Raw genomic sequence first — 24,163 nt, forward strand, 5'->3', positions numbered from 1 at the left:
TATCATATAATTTATGAATTTTGAAGGATTCATAAAAATTTTCAATTGTTCGATAGCTAATTAACATATAAATGCATACACGTAAAGTAAAAGAAGTTTATACATACTAAATACATTGTTCCTCATAAATTATAATAGCTATATCCTAAACAAGAAATTTTTATAAATATCAATAATATTATTGGAACCAGGGTTGGCTAGTTTAAACTCATGTGATTTAAACCATGGTTTATAAACCGAATAGTTTTTTTTCTTTAAAAAAAAACAAGCTTGGCTTTTTTAAATGAAAAATTTTTTTAATGAAAAATCTTTTAAATAACTGAAGTTTTATTTAAATAAATATAGTTTCATTATAACCAAATGAAAAATAGTAAATTCTCCCATAAATTTTTTTATCTTGAGTTTAATTGCTAATGTGAGTCTTTGTTACTTTAAATGAATAAATGTAATGCTTTTAATAATGCTTTTCTGCTAAAATATAATTATAAAATAATTAATGTAGTATATTTAAAGTTAAGTCTTATAATGACTCTAAAAATTCTACGAATAATATAGACCATCATCATTTCTACATTCAGATAGTTTTTAAAATTATTAAAAAAAAAAAAAGCAATCATAGAGCAAGTTAAGATCAAAAGTTTTACTATTTTTTTTAATCTTGTTAATAGCAAGCATAAATACATTACTCTCACTACAGTCAAAAGTATAAATGAAAATGAGGTACTTTTCTGCATTTTATATTTTATTTTTCGGTTTATTTTTTCTGTTAACAGCATAAACAAATTATTGTGTGCACCACATATTATGATGTTATTGATTCTAATATTAAATAATAATAGTATAAAAAAGCATAATTAAAAATATTCAAAATTCATTTAAAATTTAAACAATGCATATTATTTAACTCAATATTGCATTATAAGCGTAATGATATGCTTAAAATCATAAGAAGAAATTTTTTATTTCTTACTTATCATTAACAGTAAAATATACCTTTAATTTTTTTTATATATATGCCTTTGTATGCAGCCAATATGATATTTTTAGTATTTTTCATTATTCTAATATTTTCAGATATTCCTGAATTTTCCAAGCTCTCCTTAAAGTTTGTATTATTTCAGTTGGGGAAAAACATGATCATCTTATTATTTAAATTGATATAAATGTTGTGAATTGAAAACAATTAATTAATGGCATTAAATAATTTTAAAATATGAGATATTTTATAAATATATTGACTAACGAAAGGAAATTCAGTCTTTAATATAAATATTAAATTTTTATTTGCAATCTAAGTTGTAAGGTAAAGTAATTATAATACCTTATAATAGCTTAAATACTTTTAATTTAGATCATAAATTATTATTCAACCTTTTGTTTCAAATAAACCAGCAACAAAAAAATATGATTTTTTTTTCAACCTTGATTCGAACAATAGTACTGGAAGTCATTATTTCCTTAGCCAAAAACATTTTACATGAATATGCAATAAAACAAATAGTGAATTTATTAAAAAAATGTCTGTGACTAAATAATATGCTAAAGCTAATCCATATGTTCCTAGAGAAATCCCTGCAGAAATTCTGATTTTTAATGGCAAAATTAAAATGTAAATATATAAATCTATTGTCTGTATAATAGCTTTCTAATTTGATTCAAAATACCTCATTTAATACTAAATTTAAGCCAAAACTAATCTATATGTTCTAGGTGAAAACTACAAAGAAATTCTAGATTTTAATATCAACATTAAAATTTAAATTAAAATGTAAATGTATAGATACATCTATAATATAAATTTTTTAATTTGGTGCAAAATCTCTCAATCAATAGTAATCAAAGCTTAAAAATATTATTTTAATGATAACACAAACATATAAATGGCAGTAAAATTCTAAAAATTAACAATAACATACCTGCCAACATTGGAGAAATAAAATAACTGAGATTTAACTAGCGATATTTTAAGGCTATGCGTTAAGTTTTGATACATCAAGTAAGTCAAAAAGAGAAATTCAAATTTGGAAATAATATTAGCACTTACATTTAGCAAAGTAAAAAATTTATATATGAATCTAAGAAGAATTTTCATATGAATCTAAAGAAGATTTTTTAAACCATTATTCTTAATTACATAAACTATTAATACTCAACATCTGCAGCACCATCTGTTGAGGAAAAAGAGAAGTATTTTTGCCACCAACAGCTATTTTATCCCAAATCTTTTTTCTTTTTTTTCTAGTTTCTTCAACAAATACGGAGAAATTTGAGAATAAACTGGTTAACAGGAGATAGTCGTAAAACACAGGAGTCTTCGTTAAAAAACAGGAGACTTGGCAGGTATGCAATGAGATAAAAATTTTAATTTTTCTATTGGTGAAGTTTTTTCTTTCTCAACTATTTTAATGGTGTATCATGCACAAACACCTTTATAGAAAACAGTTTACTTGAACTCTTTACAAGCTTGGAACAAGGCTTTTTTTTACCTACATGAGTGGTCTAAATAACCATTTTAATTGTACTAAGCACAGACACCTCCATGAAGGGTGTTCCAAAATTGACACAAGATTTGAATTAAATATATAATCAATTACTTAGTGTTGGCAACCAAAAAAAGAAAACAGTTAGATAGCTGATAGCTTAAAGTTTGTAACAATTCAGCACTGCAAATAAGAACAATGATTTTTCATTGCTGAAAGCCCCATGAAATAATCCAACTACTGCACCTTTCCTGGTTGTGTATTCTCGTGTTTTGGTGATCTGAACTTGCAACCTAGTGTGATTTAATGCTATTAGATTTTTTCCTAATAGGTTATTTGAAAACTAAAGTGAACAAATCATCGTAAATGATATTTTGCCACATTTATGCAAAATGAGCATGGAAAATTTGAACAAAAAAGTTTGCCTTGTGCTAGCAAAGGAATGGAGGTTATTTGCCTGATGTGTTATACCATACATAACCCTATTCTATGTAATTTGTTTAAATTAAAAATTATATATAATCTTGCATAAATTTTGGAACAGCCTTTAGTTGCCAGAATTCAGAATTCTTTGCAAGCTGGAAGGAAGGCTCCTTTTACTATCTTGACTATCCTAAATGATTAAACAATAAGAGTGTTTTTTTAATAAATAATTTAGATTTTGACAATATTTTACATATCTTCGAAATAAACTTTCATTTATTGAGTCCATTTTTTTTATTTTCAATATTTGATAAAATTTTATCCAAAATAGGTAATCCTGTTTATTTCTTGTCCTGATGAATTAAGTTTTGCCAACTATTTACCTAAGAATTAAAATCTGTATTAGTAAGAAGTCCAATTCTGATTGAAATCCATAGTATAAGTGAGAAATATGGTTATAACAAGTCAGTTTTTTAGACTGGCATGATTTTGAGACAAGTTGATGTTTTGAGTTCAAAAAATTTTCTGTTTAGAAGTTTTCAAACACAATATGCATACCTAAAAAAAACTCATCAACAGATCCAATGAATAATACAGATTTCTGAAAATTTCTCTTCACTTTGATAACTTTTTCTTGATTTGTTGAAAGAACAGGCATTAAACAAAGCTTCTCTAAGCAGTCTGAATTATTTCGGCAAAATGTCGCTTCATCAATAGCTTTGCGAGCAGGCAAGCATATAAAATTATTAACCTATAAAAATATATAACTGGATTAACATTTATAGCTAACTGTACTAAAAACTATTCATGAGTAAAACTGGCAAATTAGATCCAGATTCAAAATAAGAGTCAGAAAATTTTAAACTGCCGTATATGCCAGTATATAAGTCGGCCTCTATTTTTAATTACAAGATATCAAATTTCTGGCACATTGAGTGTGTAAGTCGACAACTGAAAAAAACAAATATAAAAATTTCTAAAATTAAAAAACATAAAAAATTATTAAATCTACTACATTATCTGAAGTTATTTACATTGAAATACTCTTGAATTTAACTTTTCTTACACTTAATTTTGTTTCAGAATGTAATTTAAAGTATTGTTTATAAACAAAAAGTATGATGAGAGAAAATGCAAAATTAATAACAGATTAAAAATGGTTTTTGAAAGGGTTAAATTGATACAGATTTAGTCATATCTATTTCATTGTTTATAATGCATTGCTATTTCAGAATCAACGAATGCTTGACTTTATTGCTGTGTATAAGTCAAAACAATTTATGGGTTTTTTTAAAAGTAGAAGTTATAGATCAAGATATACGGTATATTTTTTACATTAATATATTTTTTAAAATAAATCAATGAACTACATTTTGTGAACGTTTATTTTCCTTTATTTATATATTGCCATCAAAGCAACATAGTTGAGAAGAATCAAAAAGTTGTACCAGAATAATAAATCACATAGGCACATGGAGAGGCAAATGCTAGTAGAGGTTCCAGAAGGGGTTTCCAATTAGACATAATATAGAATTACAATAAACAAAAACCATTCTGAGAGATGCTCAAAGTTTTGGCCAGCCTGTTACAACAATTGGATGCGTTTGAGATACTTCTGATATGTTTGACAAGGTACACCATTTCATGCAGCATGATGCAATGAATACTTTCAGGTGTCTGACCAAAACTTTAATCCTCTTTCATAGTAATTTTGGTCATAAATATGTAGCATGTGCAGAAATACAGCAAAAATAAAATGATGTAAAAGGATTTTTGTTTATTGTCCTTGTATATTACATATAATTTGCAACCTGACTAGGGGCTCTAAATAGTGTTAACTATCCTATGTTCTGATAAGATTTTTTATTCTTTTTAAATATCTGCTTTGTCCTTTCATTTTAACCATAGCTAAAACACCTTGTATAATCTCTGGAGTGAAAATAAAATTTCAGAAAAAAAAAGCTTGTATTCAATAAATTAAATCCTAATAAAAATTTAAAAATAGTAGAAAATACACAAATTTTTACCATTTCTTAAAACAGCAGAAAAGTAACATAATCAATAAAATTTAGTGTATGCAGTGCAAAACACAAATTTGAACTAGTAAAGATTCAGAAGTAAACTGCAACAAATTTGAGAGGAGAAATAATTTCATACCAGTTTTGTAACAAAATATCTCTGATATTTCATAACAAAACTCATTACTTTCATGGAACCTCTAGGATTCATTGAAACAAGATATTTTCTCAAGGACTGAAAGATCAATTAAATCTAATTTTGAACTATCAATGCAACCTCTAGAACTGTATAGGTTCAAAAAAAAAATTAAAAAAATACATTTTAAAATAGAAAACATGTTTTTAATATCTTTCATCTAACTTTAAAAAACTTTTTTACTTGAATTCCCTTTTAACTTTATGCAAAAGGATTAAAAGAAATTACTGGTATATTTGAAAAGCAAGGAAAAAAAATCAAAAATTTTAAAGTGATTACTAAGCTATGATGACATGATAATACAAAAGGTATTCAATTTTATCTTGACTATCTGTTATACAAAAGACAGTTAAGTAATGCTGCTTAAAGACTTATTTGGGCATACTTACTCTCTATTAAACATTATGTTTAATTTTAAAAAATAATAAGAGCAATAATAAAAAAATTACAGTTTTTATATTGCTTTCTACAAAATTATTTGAACAAGAAACCTTAAAGAAATTGTTAGGTAACAGATGTATTTTTTTAATGTTAATGCCAAGATTGTATTCTTATATATACTAAGATAAACGAGACGTTAAGAGTTAAGGCTGTTTTTTGAAGGCTCCGTTTTAATATGAAATTATGCTTTTTTGTGAATAATATGCTATTTTTATGACTGCTGTAAGTTTGCAACTGTTACTCATGACTGCTAGCTCAAGTTTAGCCTATCGAAAACCAGGCTGTCTACGCTTTTTTTTAAAAGTCACAATTTTGTGAAAATGAAAAGTTTGCTGTTTAATTTTTTAATATTTAAAAACTTACTCCAATGCTGCATTACTTGGGCTCATAAAAATTTTAAAAACTGAGAATAAGGTAGTGATTTTGATAATTTTGATTTGGAAAAATGCTGCAAATTGGCAATTTTTAAAGAAGTTTAATAACTTTTAAAATATTTAAGTAATTCGTCTGTTCTAAAGTCCACATAATTCTTCAAAGCAAGATTATATACATTGTTAAAAATCATTGCATTACTTCAAGTGTAAGGTACTTAAACTATGGCTTTTTTTAATTTGCTTGGTGACAGAGCTTCTAAAAAAAAAAAGAAAAAAACATTGTTAAAAGGAGCCTTTGCACACCATTTTGGATTGTAAGTAAAAGTTTTCATTTTTGTTTGAGTGGGACTTTTTGCTCCTAAAATAATATTTATGATAATTTGATTTGACAGCATTACAATTTTCAAAACAATAAATAAATAAAGGTGTTACTTTATTATATAAAGAGAAATAGCACTTGATAAAGATTTTTTCTCAAACGTGAATTCTGTGGCTAATTTTTATGTGTATTTTAAGGTGAAAATTGACAATTTTGACGAAAATGTCAATTTTTTTTTATTACCCATATTTAAACTTTAGTTCATTAACATTCCAAACCACTTTAAAATTCTTAATTACAATTCTGAGGAATGAAGTTATAGTTTTTTTTTTTTTTTTTTGTATGTTGACAGACAAAACCAAAACCAGAAGTAAACGCAAAAAACGAAACTAAAAATTTTTTTGGCTTCCTTCGAGTATTATTACCTTAATTTATTTGAATAAGATATACTTTAAGACAAATAAAATTAGTTTCCAGAAATTAATTTTTTTGATGTCAGAATTTTCATACGTTTCACATTTTCTTGAATTTTAAATGCATTTCTGAAACACATTGATTTTCAGAAAATTTCTTTACCCTAACACACATATCAAAAAAAAGTTTATTACAGAATTCTTTGAAATTTTCAATGTGGATTTTGTATAATGTTAGCAATGTTTTGAACTAAAAGCTAAGGTTGAAGTTTTAATTTGTTATTTTTATGAGGCGCTGAGTAAAAATATTCAGAATATTAAACAATGTAATTACTTCTATTAATTATTTTTTTAAGATTTTAATTCAAAATACAAGTAATTATTGATCTAGAAAAAGTATATTTTGAAATTTATGCATTACAATTAGTTGAAAAGTTGTTAGCGTGACATGAAAGTAAACCAGAAGTAAACGCAAAAAAACAAAACTAAAATTTTTTTTGGCTTCCTTCGAGTATTATTACCTTAATTTATTTGAATAAGATATACTTTAAGACAAATAAAATTAGTTTTCAGAAATTAATTTTTTTGATGTCAGAATTTTCTTACGTTTCACATTTTCTTGAATTTTAAATGCATTTCTGAAACACATTGATTTTCAGAAAATTTCTTTACCCTAACACACATATCAAAAAAAAGTTTATTACAGAATTCTTTGAAATTTTCAATGTGGATTTTGTATAATGTTAGCAATGTTTTGAACTAAAAGCTAAGGTTGAAGTTTTAATTTGTTATTTTTATGAGGCGTTGAGTAAAAATATTCAGAATATTAAACAATGTAATTACTTCTATTAATTATTTTTTTAAGATTTTAATTCAAAATACAAGTAATTATTGATCTAGAAAAAGTATATTTTGAAATTTATGCATTACAATTAGTTGAAAAGTTGTTAGCGTGACATGAAAAATTCGTAGTTTTTAACCTCAAGTTTGCCCTTATATTGAAAAATATTTTATAGATTTTTAAACTTTAAAATTACAATTTTAGGACTTTCTGTTAACCAAACATAAAATTAAAATTTTAATTATGCCTTTTTTTAAAACAAAATTCTGTGGAAACGAATACCTTAATAATGCCTATTATCAAATTCTAGATTTTTTAAAAATTTACTTCTACTGCTGATGATGAAAAACAATTTTAATGCCATTGAAAAACTATTGACATAAATTATGAAAAAATATAAATATTTAACAAAACTCTAAAAATAGGCAAATGCATAATACTTAACTACCTTTCAAAAAATGCTGATCGCAAAATTGTCTTGTTATATTTCTGTCAAAGAAAGTTTTCCCATTTTAGAATAATGCAAGCTTTATTTTTCCTACTTTAATTGAGTGATTTTATTGTATTTTTCACATTTTAAAAGAAACATGCACAATACAATGAGCTTTTGAAACTTGAATTTTTCATGTTTCAAAAGATACTGCCGAGCAGAGATTCATTGCGATAAAAATGAATTATAGCATGCTTAAAATTCTTCATTCCATATTTACTCCTCTATGACAATTAAGTTTGGTCAGAAAGAAAGAAGCCTCTTTAGTATAATTGTATAGCTACAACAATCAAAATTCAAAAAGTGCAAATAACTTTTTTTTTACCTAAAATTAATACTTTGTTTCTACATTGCAAAACAATATGTATTGTATTAAAGAAATGAAATTATTAAAATTCAACTTACTTCATCAGTAAAGATTTTAAAGAACAAGTGATCACTAGAGTTAATGCAAGAATGGGAAATGTTACCATCTAAAAAAAGAAAAAAATATATAAGTTCTTAAAAAAAATCAATCTCACTTCAATAGAGTTGAATTTTTCTTTAAGATATTTAAAACTTACAATCTTTAATAAATTTCTTTGAAGAACAGAATCCCATCGGAGGTGAAAGAGAAGTTTCTACAAGACAATTGAACCAAGATCCTATATTTCTTACTTCACAGTTATTAATAGAGGACACAACATCACCTTTAGTTAAACCTCCAAAATGAGCTAAACTAGATTGCTAAAAAATATACAACATTATGTTTACATAAACTAGCATTATGCTCAAACTATTTAACTAAAATAATAACCTTTAGATGAAGAAAAAAAAATTCAAATACAAAAAGTTAAGATTTTAATTTTACCTTTTCAACATTTAAAACTGTTACTCCTACATCAGTTTGATAGTGTGGATACAAAACAGATGGTGCATAATTAACAAAAAATAGACTAAGGAGAAGTAAAACTAAATTATGCCAAACTCCAGCACAATAAACACGTAACTGCTGCTTGGAAGAGCAAATACTCATTCTACGATAATCCAAATTCACAAATGCAACAGGAAGTATTAGAGCCAAAGCAAAACCACAACTTTCCACAGGCACTTTCTCCCTAAAAATAGAAATATTATCATAATCAAAAAGATAAGCTAGCAAAACACAATATTATATCATTTAAGAAACTTAGTAGCATTCTTCTTTAATGGCAGTACAATGAGAAGACATTAAAAATATCAGATTGAGTGGTCAAGTTTCTTTAAAAGAGAAAACTGATTATCACCTGATCAGAAAAAACACATGATCAGAATATAAAGAAATCAGCATGCAAAACACAATAATAAAATTTAAGAAACTCAGAAACACTCTTTTTTTTTCAAAAATAGCACAGTGAAAAGACCTTAAAAAAATTGGGTGAAGTTAGTCATTTTTTTTTTTTTTTTTTGAAAGCTTAAATCAGATTTTTATTTTGTTTTTCAAACTGGGTATTTTAAAACAAAAGCTTAGGTGAATTTTCATGTACTAAATACAAATATTAAACTCAATACACACAGGAATGTAATAGAGAAGGTACACAGGAAAATGGCATACCTCCTAGTTTTTAGATAAAATCCCATTTGTTTCATAAATTTTGTATTTTCTTAATTAATTGAAAGATTTTTTATTTACAGTACAATTTGCTTATTAAAGTAATTTTTTTGCTCTTTTACAGTTTTTTAAAATATATAAGTTCAGTGGACAATATCCTATACTGAAACATGCATATTTGACACAAAATACAAAAGCCCACTACCAAGGACCCACATCCTCCATCACAATGTTATGAAATCAAAAGAGTCTTAGTATGTATATATTTTATACATATATAGCGCAATGGAGACAAAAAGGATAAAAAGAAAAGAAAGAAAAATGAAGAAAATGAATAAGTTTTATTTACAGCGCATAAACTGCAAGTATATAGATAAGTTAATAATTTGTTAAAAATATAGAGAAAGCATAGAAAATAATAAAGACTAATGAAAAGAGAAGAAGAAAACTATAAGTATAATATATTTTTAAAAAATTTTATTCAAAAAAAATTTTTTAAAAAGCCAGAAAACAAAATAATAAAAAGAAATAATCTCTTCATCAGCTCACACACGCATGATTATAATACGATATGATATCACACAATTATATATATTGCAAATATAGTCATGTGATATTTTTTTCAAATACATTTTTTTTTAAATATTTCTAAAAATATTTTAATATAATAATTTTATTCCTCTCCTTTCATTAATCTTTATTATTTCCCACGTTTTCTCGATATTTTTAACTTATTTTATGAGTTCTATATACTTACAGCTTATGTGCAGTAAATAAAATTTTATAAAAATAAAATAATGGTCCTAAAAAAAAAGTTTTTAATATTTTTAAAAAATATTTTTAAAAAAATATATTTCGTAACGTGCAGTGATACACAAACACAAGTGTGTTGTTTCTGGAAATGTACATATATATATATATATATATATATATATGCACACACACAGTATTAAGAACCCTATATAAGTTCGGTTAGCCAATCTTGGCATTCCCTATGTTGGGTATGCTGATGATGGTGCTATTATTGTCAGAGGAAAGCGCGGCAAAATAGTCTCTGAAATCATGAATGGTGCACTTCTAGAAGTTGATAGATGGTGCTCTGATTCTGGCTTATCTGTTAACCCTTCCAAGATAAGTCTTGTAGCCTTCACCAGGAAAAAGCATTTAAATCTAAGTGATGTGTATTACCTAGATTATAGGTTGGAACTCACTGAGAAAGTTAAGTTTCTCAGGGTTTTTTATGACTCCAAACTTAACTGGGGTTATCTAGAATAATGTATCCACAGGGCCAAGAAGATATTCTGGTCTTGCAGAAAGGCAATTGGTAAAACCTGGGAATTATCCCCCAAGATAGTTTACTGGATGTACAATCCGCAAAAAAAAAAGATATCACCCTCAATAACTTTCGTTCTAATGATCGGATTTTCACGAACTGAAAGTCGATCTTAATGGTTCCTGGGGGTGACCTCAAATATGCTAATTAATTAGTGCTAACTATTAATTAAGTTACGAAATCAGACACAAAAACGTACTTTCTCTGAATAAACATATATTTTTTTTTACATATTTGGAATCTAGACACTTGGGGTAGACAAAATTTTAAAAAAAATTGGGTGGCAATAAAGGTTTATATATTTGGCGATAGTCCAGAAAACCGCCAAAAAAAGTTGCCAGGGCAAATTAATATTTTAAGATAACCCATTGACTAATTCAAAAGCTTAATGCTTAATTTTGCTAGGTTGAGTATGTGTAACTCTGAATGTAAAAAAAAAAAATGAAATAATGCTCTGTGATTGCTGGGAGAGGATTAGTTAATTGTTAATAGAAAATATCTCGAAGTTTCTAGGCAATAGACAATTTTAAAGCTGATTTCTGTCCAAAAAGCAACAAAAAAAATTTTTAACTCATTTGAAAAGAAAATTTGAATTAATTTATAAATTATTTATGATTTTCTAAGTTTTTAGAATTTAAATACATGAACTTTTTACCTGATATTATTTAGATATATTGTTTTTGCTATATTTATTCGAGGATTTCATACTAAAATCAAATTGACGTAACTTATTATAGCTATATACAAAATTTTAGGGATAATCATTTTTACAGATTTAATTGAGTCTTCTAGGTCTTCTAAAGTTTGAAGAAACAAAAACTGCTTGAAAAATAAAATGTACAGGGATGAGAGTAGTCAAAGTAAAAAAGAGGAAATCCAAGTATATATAAATACAGAAATTTAACAAAAAAAGTGCGATTTTTAAACTTGTAAGCCATGTGATTATAAATCCCGATGATTAATTTAAAAATTGCATGAATATATGAATATGAATCAATTGCATGATTTTAAATTGAGAGAATATGAATCCCGATATGAGGCTTTTAAATTAAGTGAATATGAAACACTATATCGAATTTTAAAAAATGAGAAAATACAAATCATGATGCGTAATTTTTAGATCACGTAAATACGAATCACAATGCATCATTTTTAAATCGCGCGAATACAAATCACATTGTCTAACTTTTAAAGCACGTATAAGTACAAAAATCGATGTTTGATATTACAACCGTAAAAACGAACCACGACATTGGATTTTAAGCTCGCGTGAATATGAATCGCTACACAGGGTTTTAAAAGCGCGTAAGTACAAATCGCAATATTGGATATTTAAATCTCGTAAATAAGAATCGCAATGTACGATATTTAAATCGCCTGAATAAGAATCGCAACGTTCAACTTTTAAATCAGGTAAATACGAAAATCGATGCTTGATAATAAAATCGCGATTTTAAAAATGCATAAATAAAAAACGCGATATTGGATTTTTAAATCTCGTAAATAAGAATCATAATGTACGATGTTTAAATAGCGTAAATAAGAATTGCAATGCGGAACTTTTAAATCAGGTAAATACGAAAATCGATGATTGATATTACAATCGCGTGAATAAGAATCGAGATATTTGCAGAGTCTGAACTTGGGATTTCTAAAAGGCTTGTTTGAATTGTTTTTGTTTAGACACAATAAATAAAATTTTACAAGATTAATTGAATAAGCAAATAAATATTTTCACAGCAAATCCACCTCTATTTTTTTTTTACATTTGCTTTCACGCCAGACGACAGGGTCACGACGTCTGGATTGCGAAAATACGAGATATCCGGCGGATGAATAAAAATACGAAAAATCTTATTTTCTGAGCGTAAAAGAGGAGAAAATAGCTAAAATAAGTAAAAATACGGAAAGGTTGGCAGCTAGGACGTAGTTTGAATTTTCTGTTTATCTTTGAAAATTGCAAATAAATATAATTATTTTACTTCAACAGCTGAATTTTCAAAAAAAAAAAAAAAGCGAGATATTTATTTTTTAAAAAAAAACTAAACTTTTAGAGAATCGGAGTTTTTGATAAAAAGGCTGAAATTCGAGAGGCAAAAGTGAAAAAATCTCATCCCTGTATAAAGGTCAACCAGTTTTATCCCAAGGAAATGATTTTTAGAGAAACTTCAGGGGGAGGAATGAGGCCTTCAATACTTCCGCTCCGCGGAAATTTAAATTCCTCATAAAATACTTTAACTTGTTCAAAAAAAAAAACATTTCCGCGGAAATTAGCGGGGAAAATGGAACAATCTGAAAGAAAGCGGAGATCCGCGAAAGAATCACATCCCTGAATGTAGATTGTATAGTAATTCTAATACACATTCACAAGGTTTTCTATAATTTACGATATTTCTTTTTTCTATAACTCAAGGAATTGTTGAATGTTTAGTGGCATTTTAAAAACATTGAAACATGTTATGTTTAAGAATAAGATATTGAAATAATAAGTTGCATATTGTATGATTCATTCTTTAAAAAATCGCTTCATTCTGCTAGATATTTAGGTTACATGGTTTTCTTTGGATAAAGATGATTAGCAAATAGCATCCTCATGTTTCGATACATTCTGAAACTTACGTTCACAAATTCACCATAAAATGTCGCACGCCATATTCTTCAATTACGATAAGCTACATTTACCATCAAATACTGCTACTGTGATTATTTTTGTTTTCTTACATATATCTGATACTCTCTTTTTAAACAGAGCTCGTAAGATCCTTAAAATACTGAAATGGGGGCACAAAAACTTAAAAGATAAAATATTTAATTTCATTAACTCAAAATATCTGGTCTCAAAATTTTAATTTTTAAGTTAAATATAACTTTTACAATATTGATGCTATTACGTTTTTAAAGACCACATAAATCCTGCTAAAATATAGAAATGCTTATGTTTACTTTAACGAGTGTAAAATCCTTATCAAAATTATGATCAAGGCCCAAATGTAAAACAGTATAATTGATGATAAAAACTCACCTGGCCTCAAAAAATATGAAGAGGGAAGTAAAAGTCGACATGTTTCGAGCGTTCAAATATAATCGCCCATTCTCAAAACTTGTCAAGTTTGAATAACTTGTGCCTTTTATTATTGGACGCTCAAAACATGTCTATTTTTATTATCATCTATTATTTTTTAAATCAACGAAGCTTTTATATTTTCGATTCAGTTTCTTAGGATTATCTATTTAGTTACACAACATATTAAATTATTTCACTCGATATTAAAATAAGTTTTACATAAGTTATAGGCACAGGTTCTTAGATTGAAAAAAATAATAATTCACTACTTTGTAAAAAAATCAATGCAGTACAATTTTTTTTGCTGCAAGCCTTAAATTTCAAAAGTCGAATGTGAAAATGGAATGTCCCCTAGCACCAGGAATCGAAATTAAATAGTTACAAGGACATCTATTTCAAAAAAGTTTGCGTTTCCGTCCTACTCGAAGTTGTTTGAAAAGGTATTTTTTATATATCGATTCCAAAGTTTATTTTACATATATTTTAGGGTATATTTTCGGAGTATTTTGATCGAGTTTATTTTTACACCCCCCTTATTTGTTTAAAATTATTAAATAATTTGCTTAAAATAGAATATTCAAGCTACCTGATTTAATGCATTTATAGTATAATAGTAAACAGGGCTTCCATCGCATATCCTTAACCTTGATACTGATAATCATTAAATAAATGGAATAAGCTTAGATAAATAATAAAAGTTAATTGTTTTCTCGTTTTAATTTTCAAGGAAATATGTTTTGATCAAGCAGATTTCATTCTGGAAATAGCGAAATTATTGAGTAGGTCCCTTGGAGCAATATCATTCTTATCGTCTTTTGACGAAATGTATGAAAATTTGGTTTTCAGTTTCTGTAAAAAGTATGTTAGAATTCTTACCACGTTTTTTTTTAAATCAAAATAAGTTTGGAAATTGCATATTTTTTACTGCATTTTTTTTAAAAATCAGATGGTTCTAAAATTGGCACGGCTTCGGAATTATTCTTATTATAATATGTATTTCCTGCTTAACAAAATAAGGCATTCTCCTGATAACAAATTATAGTACAATAATATCTTGGGAATAGTGTTAAAGAAAAAAAATTAAACAAAATAGTTTAGCATATTATCCGGAAAAAAATTTACTTGTATTCAAGAAGAAAGAGTAAAAGATATAATGAAATAATTAGTGAATCACGCATGGTCAGATAATTAAAAATTTAATTTCACAACTAAGATGTTAGGAGGACATTTAAGATACTGAGATATTTTAAGACGTTTAAAAATTTTGGCTACGTATTCGTCAGCTTTTTATGTTCGGTATCTTTATACTCTTTGTAGTGACTTTGAAAGCATCAACACTATTTCAGATAATCTATGTTGATGTCACAAGAAACAAAACAAAAAAAAGACTATCAATGATTTATATTCTTTTTTCGAAAAAAAAATAGTATGCTTAGTAAATAATCAGCTGTTTTGCATTAAATATTTGTAAACAGCGGAATGTTTTTAATTTCTTTACAAGGTATTATTCTTAGCTAGCAGACAATAATTCTTTTAAAAAAAAACTTGACTATAATTTAAAAAGGAACTTCACTTTTAAGAAAACCTAAATTAAAGTACTAAAAAATTGATTAGTATATTAATGAAGAAATAATAAACGTAGTAGGGTAAAGAATAAGATTTTTAAAAATGTTAATATTTAATTAAATAGTGTTGTAAAATAGTTCTGCGAAACACTTCCGAACAAGTGATTAAAAAATTACTTCTCACATTAAGACGATACATAAGATGTTGAGAAATTTGCGATGATGTGAGATATGCTTAAATATGTTGACTACGTATTTTTATTAATATTTATAAAAAATATATTCAAGAAATTTATAAATATTTTATTCCAAATCTATTCATACATATGTATATTATTGAAATTGTATCAGTTATTGAGAAGAAAAAACTAAAAAATAATCACATTAAATAAGCACAATCTGGTGTATAATCATATTCTATCAGAAGCATGCTTTTATAAAACTCGACATTCGTTGAATAAAATGTTTTATTATTCAATAAGATGTTTTATTCAAATTTCTTCACTAAGTTGCAAATAGAATTTTAGACGATTATAAAAGAAACATCGTATTTTATAGTTTTAAAAAAGAAACATAAAAAGATTTGCAAACGATTATTAGCGAAAAAAATATGAATGAAATTTTCACTACGCGCACTAAGTTAAGTTCCTCGTAAGTTTATCACATTTTAATATTAATCGCCCCATTTAATCATTTCTTCATTGTCGCCAAATTATTTTTTTTAATAAATTATTTTAATTTTTCTCATCTTCTAATAAATAAAAACAGTTGAAACTTTAGATTTTTCAATTGAAAAATATGTCGATTAAAATGGTATAAAAAAATTCATACTTTATAATTCAACTTTTTTTCATCTTCACTTTAATTAAATAATAAAAAATAATAAATAATTATCAAAAATTATTTTTTTCATGAAATTATCTTTGGGTAAATGAGTTTTATGAGTGGGTGTAATTTTTTTTTGAATTGCTTCATCAGTTTTTAAAATAACTGAAAACGCAAAAAGCAAAATTAACATTAAGGGGTCCAAACTTTGAATCGCTCTCCTGATCAAACTATGGGGACCACATTTCCCAGATTGCGGCTACTCCCTATATATTGAAGGTTAAGGATCCAAATATGTAAAACAATATATATGTTTATTCAGAGAAGGTACGTTTTTGTGTCTGATTTCGTAACTTAATTAATAGTTAGCACTAATTAATTAGCATATTTGAGGTCACCCCTAGGAACCATTAAGATTGACACTTAGTTTGTCAAAATACGATCATTAGAACGAAAGTTATTCAGGGTGATATCTTTTTTTTTTTTGCTGACTGTACTCAATTATTATTAGTCCTATTGTCACATATGGCGCTATTGTCTGGTGGTCCAGGACTAGGATGAGCTGTGTCAGACTACAAAGAATGGTCTGAGTAGCTTTGTCAGACAGTCTCAGGACCACACCCACATCTGCTCTTGAGAGCTTACTTGGCCTTCTCCCTATGAATCTACGCATTGAAGCTGAAACTCAGACTGGTATTAAACATTTTATGTACCTTGGCTTATGGAAGGAATATTCCAAGCACATGTCATGGGGTCACCTTGTTGTGTAAATGTTGGATATTCCCTCCTTTTTTTATGCCTAGTGATTATGTCACTAAGATATGCTTTTCATAAGCCCTTAAAGATCCATTTTTCTACTAGAGATGAATGGCTTGAATCTCCAAGGTGGCCTAAAGGCAAATGTCTAGTATGGTACACCAATGGCTCAAGGCTTGGTCTTAAATCAGGGGCAAGAATTTACTGCCCCAATGATGGTACCAAACTTCACTTTCCTCTAGGTAGTTATGCCACTGTTCTTCAGGAAGAGGTCTCTGCTATCATCATGTGCTGCAGGATATGCTTTGACCGGAGTTATCCAAATATACCCATTCATATCTGTTCTGACAGTCAGGCTGCTCTCCTATCACCATCAAGGTGTAAATTCACCTCTTCATTAGAGTGGGAGTGCTTCTCGGTCTTCTGTGACTTTTCTAGTCATAACAAGATATACCTACCTGGGACATATGGGCATTCTTGGAAATGAGCTGGCTGATGAAGCAGCATGGACTGGCCAGTGCGATTTTCTGGGGTACTAAACCAGCTTTGAGAATCTCTCCCACATCATTCAGGGCATCTATATTCAAGCTATATGGCAAAATTGCCCATGAGCAGTGACGCAACTCGGATGGTCACAGACAAGCTAAAGAACTAAATCGTGACTGTCCTAGTGTGCGTCAAAAAGAGCTTCTTAAGCTAAACAGAAACAGTTTGAGGAAGATCATTGGTCCTCTCACTGGACACTGCACCGTCAGGAGACACCTATAAATAATGGGTATTGAATCTGATTATCTTTCTCGAGGTTGTCTTATTGAGAAGGAGACATATACTTTGTGATTATGAGGTTTATTCTGCTCAAAGATGTGTGCATTTAGGCCAACATTGCATTAAAGCCTGAAAATTGCAAGGCATTCCCATCAGGTGTTTGCTGAACTTTATTTCAGGTATAAAGCTTTCTTGTTAATCATGATTTAGGGTTTGGGTACAATAGACCTCTGGTCGATTTGCTCTGCTCTTCGGAGCTGCTCAACCTTTAAGTCTAAGTACCATACATGGACGTCCTTTTTCCCATTGACAGATATTGTCATTGAGTGTCATTTGACACATATTCTCCACTTTTAGTCATTCATAAATCACCAGAAAGGAGGGGGGAGAACTACCATGACCATCCTGTGCGTAAGGCTTCTCTGAAATGCAGGAAGATAGAAAAATTTTTCAAAGGAGCGCAACTGAATCCTGTAGTGATGTCCAAACAAGTGCAGCAGCTGGGTAGAAAAGGGGCATTTCTTCGAACCTTTTTATTAGATTGCTAGAGAAAGAGGAAATACTGGGAAAACGAAAGAGGTATGGGAAAATGCGACACCAGTTAAAATAAAGGGGGTAGCCAACCGAAAAATCTGAACAGGTTTGAAAAGATCCAGGGCCCATGTCCTTGAATAACATTCTTTCTTCCCCATGAAATATTTATGGGGTAGGAGAAAAGGGAAAGTTTTTGCTTAACTATTGATTTGAAGATGATTTCAAGAGTCCCTTCTACTGAAATATGAACTTGACTAACAAAAAAAGTTCCTTTGTTCCCAACCAAAAATTAAACTATATTTCTCCAAAACTCTGTCTCCTTTTATTTCCATCTTTCTCTCTAATTTGCAATGCACCTGCAAATACATTGAAAGGAACAAAAATTGACCTTGAGAAAATACGCCTCACGAAATACTCCAAAAGTAATTCTTCTTGCAAAATATCTCATACTTAAAGCAATTCAATGTGTCACACTTGTTTGTTTTTACCAATTAAGCTTTTTCAATTAAGAAATTATGATTTTCGCCTGCTTGTTATTTCTTATTATTGTGTATTTAGCTTTATTTTGGTCAGTTAATTTCATTCAATACTTAATGGTTTTAGTATTTTTTACCACTTGCACAGTCAATTAAGTTTTGAGTTACAATAATTTAATAAGTTCTTCAGATTTTTTTTAAATGATTAAGTACAGCATAACGACATTTCTACTTATTTGTTAATTAAAAAAACAGCCATATTTAGCCGTTTTAGTATTCTAATGAAACAATTTTATCTTCATTTCACTTTTTTAACTTTATATTTAATAAAGCATAACAATGTATTTTTCTGATAATTTTCCTTCCTCCTACTGTTCACTAATATGCATGCACAAAACATTTCCCCTTGTAAATCCAGGCAAAAAACAAAATCAATTCAGTTAATTTAATTTCAATTATCTTACCTACTTGCAGCAAGAGCATGTCCAAATTCATGAAAAATAACACTAACTATTAATGCAGGAACTATGTAAATAATGTGATGAAATGGAGTAGTTATTCCAGGAATCTAAATAGGAAAAACAATAACATTTTTATTATAATTAGATAAATTTTTCTATCAAAAATACAAAAGGGATACAGTGCACCAATAAAAATGACATAAACTGAATAACTTTTGCTTAATATAACTAATAACATTTTACTAACATGTACTTTTGTTCTAGCTATCGTATTTTCTATTAATAATAACTGAGGGAAAAATATAAAAATATACTATCATCTGTAAGAAATAAATGCCCTTTTTTAAACAGATTTGGATATGACCATCAAAATAGAAGGAAACAAATCATGAGAAATAAAAATTTAAAAATTAAGCTTTTCTGAAATGTTATAACTCTCAAATTATTTGACAAATTTGATTCAACTTCTGTGTTATTCAGTTCACAAATAAATTGATGATGAATATTTACTTTATTTGGCAGTATCTTTTGATACGTGTAGGAAAAGACTGCCACCCGATCACAATTTAAGATACAAACGTGGGGTACTTTAGATTCTCTAATAATTTTTTTCTGACAAAATTATACTAATACAATTCTGCAATCAACAGTTTTTGATAGATAATAGGTTGTTAAAAAAGTTATGCAACATCCCTTGCTAAAAGATAACATTTATAGCAATAAGGAATCAATACCCGAAGTTCCATCCAAAGTCATCTACAGCTAATAGATGAAAGTTTAAACTAAGAACACCAAAAAACAATAACGCAAAATAAAAATTCATAAAAGTTGAAATTTTCACAAGTGTTGCATAACTTTTTTAACAAGCTAACAGTTAAACAGTATACAGTTAACTGTTTTTAGATTTAGGGAAATATTTTTGTTTTTATGCAATTACATTATAAGTTTTTTAAAGGGTCATCCAAATATGTTTTCATCAGTGAGATGAATTATCACATCTGAAGTCAATTTTTCAAGCCATTAAGAATGTCATTTAGTAAGTAAAAATCTGATCATTAGAACAGAAGTTATTCAAAGTGATTCTTATTTCAGACTCACTATACAAGCATCGATTTTATGAGACTTGGTGGTACTCTTAGCACAATGTAACTTTTATGCATTGGAGAATCCTCAACAAGTTCATCTCTTTTTAAGAATACTATGTAATGTCACAGATTTGTTTCATTATTAATATTATTTTTGTAATTTAACTAAATATTATTCTTGAAAATTGCAAAAATGCAGGTATTTATAAAGTAGATTTTTCAAAATACTCTAGTGTGTACTCTATAATGTCACTTCATTTTCAAGTCCACGGTGTCAATTGATCTCTAGATATTGCCACCATAACCCCAGAAACATCTTGGTTTCAAATTTGTATACTAAAGAACTCATTAATTTATATCAAATAAATGCTTATTAATAAAACCAAAAAATTTATTTTTCATGAATTAGTATCTTCTTTAATGTTTCTTATATCATTATTATTAGCAGTTGTTGCACCAAAATAATTTTCTTTTTCTCATTTTCTGATCAAAACAAAAGTATAATATACCTAAGAGCAAATAACTGTTACCTCCTGATCAAAATAATTAACCAAGAAACCTTATTCCGTTTGATTTGATAGTTTTCACTAGGTTGCCTATTTTGATTATATATTTCATAATTGTAGAGAATTCGCCAGACATTACTTTTTGGATAGCACCTAAACTTTTGCGTAATACTTTTTTCTCTCAACTTATGCTGCAATGGAGAACAACTGGTCAGATTAGTATTTTACACATACTGATTTTTGTTCTATCGCTAATGAGTCTTGATCTTGATTAGTTCCTTAAACCGGAGTAGCCTCTGTTTGCCAACATCAATCGGTGATCAATTTCTACGTTAATTTCATTTTTGTAAGTGACAGTTGTTTCTAGGTATTTAAAGTCAGTGGCTTTCTCAAACATGTGATCATTCAACACTAATGGTGCACTATTGGGTTGTTAGTTGGTCACAACCATAAATTTTGTTTTATTTTCATTGAGGTTTAGGCTCATAAATTAAGCATCATTATACATGAAGTAACATAAAAACATATGCTGATAAGAAGGATTTTTTTTCAGTTTTGATTAAAAAAAATTATACAATAAAAAATAAATAGGCAATGGATAGGCTTAGCTAATAGGTAGCAAGGGAAAAAAAAATACTGCCTTTAAAAAAGTTGAGGTAAATAAATAGTCTCAAATGTATAGGAACATTATTTCTTTTAGAATAAATTTAGGAATATGTAAAAATTGTTATTACACTGGAAAAAAAAGGAATCTTTCAACAATGAAGATAGTTGAATTAATTCAACATGCATAATAAATATTAAAGTAAAAAGTTTGCTTAGTTTCCAATAACAGTAATGAAAAAAGATGTTCTTATTTATTTATTCATTTAAAAACAACACTACTGCTTAAATATAATTTTCAGTAAAATTATTTTGATTAATTAGTAAATGAAGTTCATAATCAGGGGTCTGTTTAGAAGAAATTTGGGTTCGCTAACGGACCCTTCACAAAATATATTTTCATGAAAACGGACCCTTCACAAAATAATTTATCTTTTAATCGGACTCTTCACAAATTTGTTTATCTTCATTATTGTTTTGTTAATCAAATAAACTCTTCCTGGGGGGGGAGACGGTTAGAGACAAACTAAGTTTCCTAAGTTTAAATTCCAAATGTAGAATTCCAAGAAAATATTTCTACTTTTACAAACATCGTGTGTGCATTCTTATTAATATTAAATCCTAATTTTTTTTGTAAATAAATAATTGATCAATTTATATTTATTCATAAAATTAATTAATAGAATATTATGTAAATAAAAATTAATTTCTTGCAATTTTTTAAATAAAATATTATAAATTTAAAAATTGTTAAAATTTACTTAATGCACAACACATTAACACATACATTACTAAGTTGTGTTATTTAAAATATTTCAATTGAAATTATTAAAAATGTGAGTGATTTTGTTTCCATTATTCGTCCAAAATGAATATTCTGTGCTTAACAGCATCGGCTAAATGCCAAATATTTCTATGTTGCATCTCTAATTTAGTAGCAGCAATTGTTGAGCAGAATCTTGTATCTATTTACAATTTATAAACTTCTTGAAAAGGTTTTTAGCAATTGTTGCAATAACAGGACCCCATTTGCACAAATTCAGTAAAGCAGGACCTGGTTGAAAAAATGTGACTTATCACTTATTTCATATTCACAAACTATGAATAGTTTTTTCACAATGTTACAAAAACAGAACCTTTCACAAAATGTCTGAACAGACCCCTGATAATGTATGTAATGTACAGTCAGCAAAAAAGGGGGGAAAGGATTATCCTTGTAAGTTTTGAATGGTTGGAAAGATTTTTCATTCTGTTAAGTACTGTGGTAATATCTCAGATAAATGCCTTAAAATCTGTATAACAGCCTACTGTATTGTAATGATGGTAGAATAAGCTTATTTGAATGCAAATATGCACTTTTTTGAAGAAAAAAAAACCTTTTTTCAACAAATTCAGATTCATCACCTACAAAATAAAAGTAAAGACAAGTTATGAAAAGCTGGCTTTTATAATTTTTACTACTATTTTGTTTAATTACTGTAATATTATTTTTATCTGTCTGTCACACTTCTCATCATATCTTTTGAATGATTTCATAAATTAAAATAATTATTTCACAGAAAGTGGGCTTCATAATGGGTAGATGAAAATAATCAAGACATTTTTCAAAAAAATCAGGATTTTTGGAACAGTACACAAACACTAGAATACTTGTAAAAGAACATGGACAGTAAACTAAAAAAAAGTATATTTCCTCACAGAAGAATAATAAAAAATACTATTTTTAGTTTGAAAATTACTTTGTTTAGAATAGAAAGCTAACAGTTTCCTGTAAAATTTTATCAACACCGAATAATGCATAATAGATTAAAATCAATGCATGGAAGAAAAAAAAATTTAAAAAAAAAATTATATCTATTATTTAATATTTTCTCATACCAATGTTTAATTAAAATTTGTTATCCAAATCAAGATTTGTTTAGTCATGATTTCTTAAGTTTCAATAATCTTGAAAATGAAAACACAGCGATGTGCCACTAACATTTTCTTACAAGTAATTTTAGTGAACCATCCCTCAATTCATCATTTAAAAATTCTAAGAAATGATTACTGTATTCCCGATTTATAACTTTTAATTTATAATTTTTTCATTATTTACATGTAAAATAATTTTGTTACTTTACTACAATAAATATATTCGTTGTTTTACTACATTTAATCTATAGTATACCTATACCCATTTAGTTTTATGTTTATTAATATACAAGTGCTTTTAAAACTTTATCAAATAAGTGAGTAGTGAGTAAAACTAGATAATGAAGAAAGATTTTTTTTTCTGTTGCCAAAAATGATTTAGAATTACTTTTTTTAATGTTTATAATTCAAATTAATTTACTCCTCTTTTGATATCTGTCGAATTGACATAAAACTCTAAAAGTTATTGCTCTAGTGATTAAAAATAAATTTATAATAAATAATTCACTAAATTGTGGGATCAGTAACTGGTCTGAAATAACTGAATAATGTGCACCATTTTAGAAGTATTTTAAGTTATAGTATTGTAATAATTAAATATTAAGCATTGATATTTTAACCCTTTGATGCAGATGGGCCACCAGTGTCCCATATGTATATATTTTTCTAATGCTCTAATTACAAGCAAAACTAAATTTTGGCATTTTTTAA

General features: G+C 27.4%; 1 protein-coding gene across 4 annotated transcripts in view; it reads right to left on the minus strand.

The window, feature by feature from the left end:
- S2P (membrane-bound transcription factor site-2 protease) overlaps positions 1–24,163 on the minus strand; it is a 67,231-nt gene that overhangs the window by 16,587 nt on the left and 26,481 nt on the right. For all 4 annotated transcript variants that reach the window (XR_015430985.1, XM_087156196.1, XM_087156195.1 and 1 more), the window contains exons 3-7: positions 19,348–19,451; positions 8,846–9,092; positions 8,559–8,721; positions 8,401–8,468; positions 3,462–3,654 (exon numbers count right to left, since the gene is read on the minus strand). Coding sequence is in view for 3 of the 4 variants with exons in the window: in XM_087156196.1 (XP_087012322.1) it covers positions 3,462–3,654; positions 8,401–8,468; positions 8,559–8,721; positions 8,846–9,092; positions 19,348–19,451 (775 nt within the window). In the remaining variant the exon portion in view is untranslated. The remainder of the gene's footprint in view (positions 1–3,461; positions 3,655–8,400; positions 8,469–8,558; positions 8,722–8,845; positions 9,093–19,347; positions 19,452–24,163) is intronic.

Source organism: Parasteatoda tepidariorum, chromosome 12, assembly GCF_982258835.1.
Source record: "Parasteatoda tepidariorum strain Cologne lab strain chromosome 12, Ptep-v5.0, whole genome shotgun sequence".
Classification (NCBI taxonomy): Eukaryota; Metazoa; Arthropoda; class Arachnida; order Araneae; family Theridiidae; genus Parasteatoda; species Parasteatoda tepidariorum.